At 43.6% G+C, this 3,894-nt stretch overlaps 2 protein-coding genes across 2 annotated transcripts; one reads left to right on the top strand and one right to left on the bottom strand. All coding sequences in view use genetic code 11, as the record gives it.

The window, feature by feature from the left end:
- Nucleotides 1-810: 810 nt before the first annotated feature.
- EGR_09406 (Chromosome transmission fidelity protein) lies at nucleotides 811-1,202 on the top strand (the record flags this gene model as incomplete). The annotated part of the gene is made up of 3 exons (XM_024498655.1): nucleotides 811-836; nucleotides 871-979; nucleotides 1,014-1,202. 3 exons carry the CDS (start codon nucleotides 811-813, stop codon nucleotides 1,200-1,202), a joined length of 324 nt encoding a protein of 107 aa, XP_024346944.1.
- Nucleotides 1,203-2,519: 1,317 nt separating this feature from the next.
- On the bottom strand, nucleotides 2,520-3,400 carry EGR_09405 (ELL-associated factor; the record flags this gene model as incomplete). Its single annotated transcript, XM_024498654.1, has 2 exons — nucleotides 2,520-3,071; nucleotides 3,143-3,400. The coding sequence occupies 2 exons, from the start codon at nucleotides 3,398-3,400 to the stop codon at nucleotides 2,520-2,522; spliced, it is 810 nt and encodes a 269-aa protein (XP_024346943.1).
- Between the last annotated feature and the right edge of the window lie 494 nt (nucleotides 3,401-3,894).

Here is a 3,894-nt window from a genome sequence, read left to right as displayed (position 1 = left end):
GGGCCATGCCAATAGCCCAGACACCTTCTCCGTGCTGAATATATATATTCTGCCCGAGTATTTTGTCTTCTTTCGTCTTCAGGGAGTCTCGGGACGCTACAATTACTGTAGCATCCCGAGAAATTCCTGAAGACGCAAGCAGAGATAATACTAAGGTAAATTGTAAATTCGGCGTACAGTGGGGACTAGGCTACTGGCATAGCTCAGAAATCACTCTACTCGGCAAGTGCACAGTAGGGTCGATCCAAGTAGCTAGGTAACCGAAAGTGACGGCGGAACAATCAAATGCAACATTATAATCTCTTGTTTGCAGGTCTGAACATTTCCATCTGTATAAATCGGGTGTTAGATATTTCATAAGCGCCTTCTAAAACCACGTCTTTTATTTTTAGAATGTGCTGAATTTTCACAACCTATCAAAATAGGCCTATATTGTGCTAGCGACATGAGCGCCCATCTAGAACTAAATAGCTGAAATATTTTTTCAGGAATTTGCTTTAGAGTCTTGCTTTTAAGGTTTTACACCAGACAAACCTTTTGCTTGGTAAATTAAGGTCCTTGATAAAATACTTAATGTTATTGTACAGAGAACGCTTAGTTCTTGCTCGGGTAATATGTCCAATTAATCGAACGCCGCAAACATATCTAATTAGAAGTTTCAGGAACCATTCTTACCCATTTTTCATAGAAAAAACTTTAATGCAGCCCTTTTATAGATTGCTAATTAAGCTACAAAACTGTAAAATCTATGGCTTTTAATTGTTCGTCGCCACACTCGGCGGCAATTGCGCGCTTTGTAATTTGTTAAGTATGATAGTAAGGCTTCGACGCTCGGAGTAGGCTCCCCTTTTAGTTCTTTATTTGATGTAGTACAGGTGTGGAAGAATGGGGTTTAATCGAACTTCAGGGTGAACTTATTGATAAGATTGATGGTCGTCTCAATGGCAAAGTTGTCGGTGACTTGCACTTTACACTTCAGGTATGAATTGCGTATTTTTTATCGCTTTTCCCAGAATAAACCCGTTTTCATTATTGGCCACCATATCCTTCATGGAGAAGTTGTCGAGCTTCCTAAACCGTTTGCAGTTTTGCGGCGGGTGCTGGATGCCAGCGGAGTAGAAATCGTAGTCACTGCCGTCATTAGAAAGAAGCTCCTTTTCCGATCCCGACCCGAGCCTATTATTTGGACTCAAAAATCGTAACATCCGCGGCCAGCGTACTTTTGCTGTACAATGTATGATTTGACAACCGTCAATAAGCATTCGTTATTAAGTCTTGTGAAGCGTGCAAGGGCAGTTTTTTAAAGCGGGTCGAATGTCGGCTTATAAACTAGTCAGTTCTACCTCAGTCACTTGCTTTTCGTAGAAGCATGTGACCAAGTCCTCATGAAGGTTTCACCCGGTAATAGCATCTCCCCACCCACTAAGTAGATGCAAGGGTCAAAAGTTACTAAATGCGGCGGGGTGTTTTCCCATCTACGTAGGTGGATTCCGTCTCCTGGTATGCATTCCACATTTCCTTGGGCGCTCTTTAGCGTGGGTTTCGCTTAGCGTCAATTTGTGATATGAGCTTTGCACTGTCCCAAGTGTAAAGCAGCGCCATTCATATCGGATCTCGGGCGATGCGAATCTAATGAGCAAGAGCTAGGATGAAAATTGCTTTGTGTGAACGTTGGAAGGATTTGCGGTTTCTTCGTCTATTTAGTCGGCCTTGTTTTATTATTTGGTCCTAGGTTTTTGCACCTTTTCTCTCGCTTGTCGTCAATGGCAGACGGGCTGTGGATGCGGGTTTTTCAATTTAAAATAAGGCAATGGTTTGCTCCCATCACTTCTCCTGCGGTTTGTAGGGCTGTTATTCACTAAAGCAGGAGAGCTTCAAAACCCGAAACAGTTGTCTATGTTACCAGAATCGGCAAATAAGATTTGACTGACTGCTTCAAACACTAGAAATTCTCTAAATCAACATCAGTACAAGCCAGTGCACTTCTTGGAAAAAGTGCTTGCGGGTTCAATAAACAGACTGAACGCCTTTATACTTGGCATATCGCAAAAACCAAGAAAGTGGTGTGCACCCATTGATGAGTTGGCAAAGGAGTGGGCGAAACCACCACATTCCACCATTAGCAGGATAATCCCTATCCAAATTTAGATGCGCTGTGTTGCTCTTCCATAATGGTGAAAACCTGATTCCCACTGTTAGCAAACAGTAAATGATTCCAGCTTATTACACATCCACATGACAAACTCGAGGATGACCACCTCAAAGGGAGCTACAGCACAACTTGAATATCTTGCGAGGGATCACATAAGAACAATGTGGATTCATTCAATGCCACAAAGCACACACAGTCGAATAATGGTGAAGCGGTCCTATTTGTAAAGAGGTGCCTCCTAAGAGGAATCGACATGGCAGAAGTCTAACGCGCTGAGATATTGCAGAGCACACAGCACACTATATTCTCCAAACGTACGAAAATCATAAATGGAGTTAAGCCCTGATGCCAATACGTGTGCACGCGCCTACGAAGACTCCTCATTATCCTCTTCCGATTCGGATTCACTGAGATGTAAGTAATTGGCCATCAGAGCGCGCTGCATTGAGGCCGATGGCTGCGAGGTGGTGGGACCCTTCGAGATCGACTGCTGCTGCTGCTGCGTAGCGGGGGGAGGAGCAGGGGTAGGTTTGTCGTCCAGCTCGCTGAGACTCGAAAGACTGGAGGGTTGTCGATGACGCTGCTTCTGGAGAGAGTTAGTGAGGCTCCCGGATTCGCTAATGCTCGAAGATGAGGAGGACGAGGACGAGCTCAACGTAGACCGCTTTAAATTTGAGGAAGGTGGAGGACGCTGATCGGGAGGGGAAGTGCGCTTCGGTTTTGGAAGCCGGACACTCGATTCGGAACTAGATTCAGACATGGTCCGAACTTTTGGCTTGGAAGGTTGATTGGGAGCAATGGCGGACTGTGAGGGCAGTGAGGTCTGGGTGGAATCACTTGGTTTTTTGCTCGGTGGGCCATCTCGAACATTCTTCAGTTGTGCAGCCTTGGATATCCGCTCCAGAGTCAACTCACCAGTCTATAAAAAGAGCGGACTATCTTAAGACCTTCTCAAAAAACTGAACAGTAACATGAAAGGAAGCTACGCACAGTTTTGTTGTAAATAAGAAGGCATTCTTTTTGAACAGGACGTATGTTACCCTTGAGTAGAGTAGAAGACTGTTCTGCACCAGGAACATTAGGTAGCCGAACGTCAACTTCTTTTTCATTCACAATTTTTATCGATCCTGGTTGCTCTCTATCAACTGACGCTGGTAAGAAGTCACATCTCATAGTCATGAAACAGTTCTGTGAAGGATCTAGAAAGCTTCGACCAAGTTTAACTTCGTATTTCCCTTGAAGAGGCATTGCTGTATACTCAAAATGAAAAAATCCAGAAATCTGATGGCCAAAAATGTTGTGGTCGATGGGAATTACGGAAAAATCTACGAGACAAATGTGCAAACAATCGCAGAACAGGTAGCCCTCAAATCACCCGGCGTTCAATTGGCTTAGCTATACGCGAAGTAAATGTATTTAGTATTTTAAAAAATTTGCTTTGAAAAAAGTTCTAAAAGCATGTTCTGAGCTAAGTTTTGCTCAAGGTAAATAAAATGCCTCTCTTAGCCAGAAAAAGCGACCCTCGAACTTGACCCAATAAGTCCGGAAAGGGAAAGAAAATATTACTAACGCACATGCACAACCAACAAATCAAGCAATATTTGACAGAAGAATCTTTGCTTTAAGGCAGCAGCTTTGATATTGACAAAGCAGTTAGGAAAAACAATAGACTTCAATGTCTCCCCTGAGATGGTAACGTTTATACATTCTACAAACGTTCAGAGAAGTTGGGAGGGTACTGA

The sequence above is a fragment of the Echinococcus granulosus genome (assembly GCF_000524195.1).
Source record: "Echinococcus granulosus chromosome Unknown EG_S00146, whole genome shotgun sequence".
NCBI classification, from domain to species: Eukaryota; Metazoa; Platyhelminthes; class Cestoda; order Cyclophyllidea; family Taeniidae; genus Echinococcus; species Echinococcus granulosus.
Note: the sequence above shows the minus strand (reverse complement) of the source record. Positions and strands in the feature narration are given on the sequence as shown.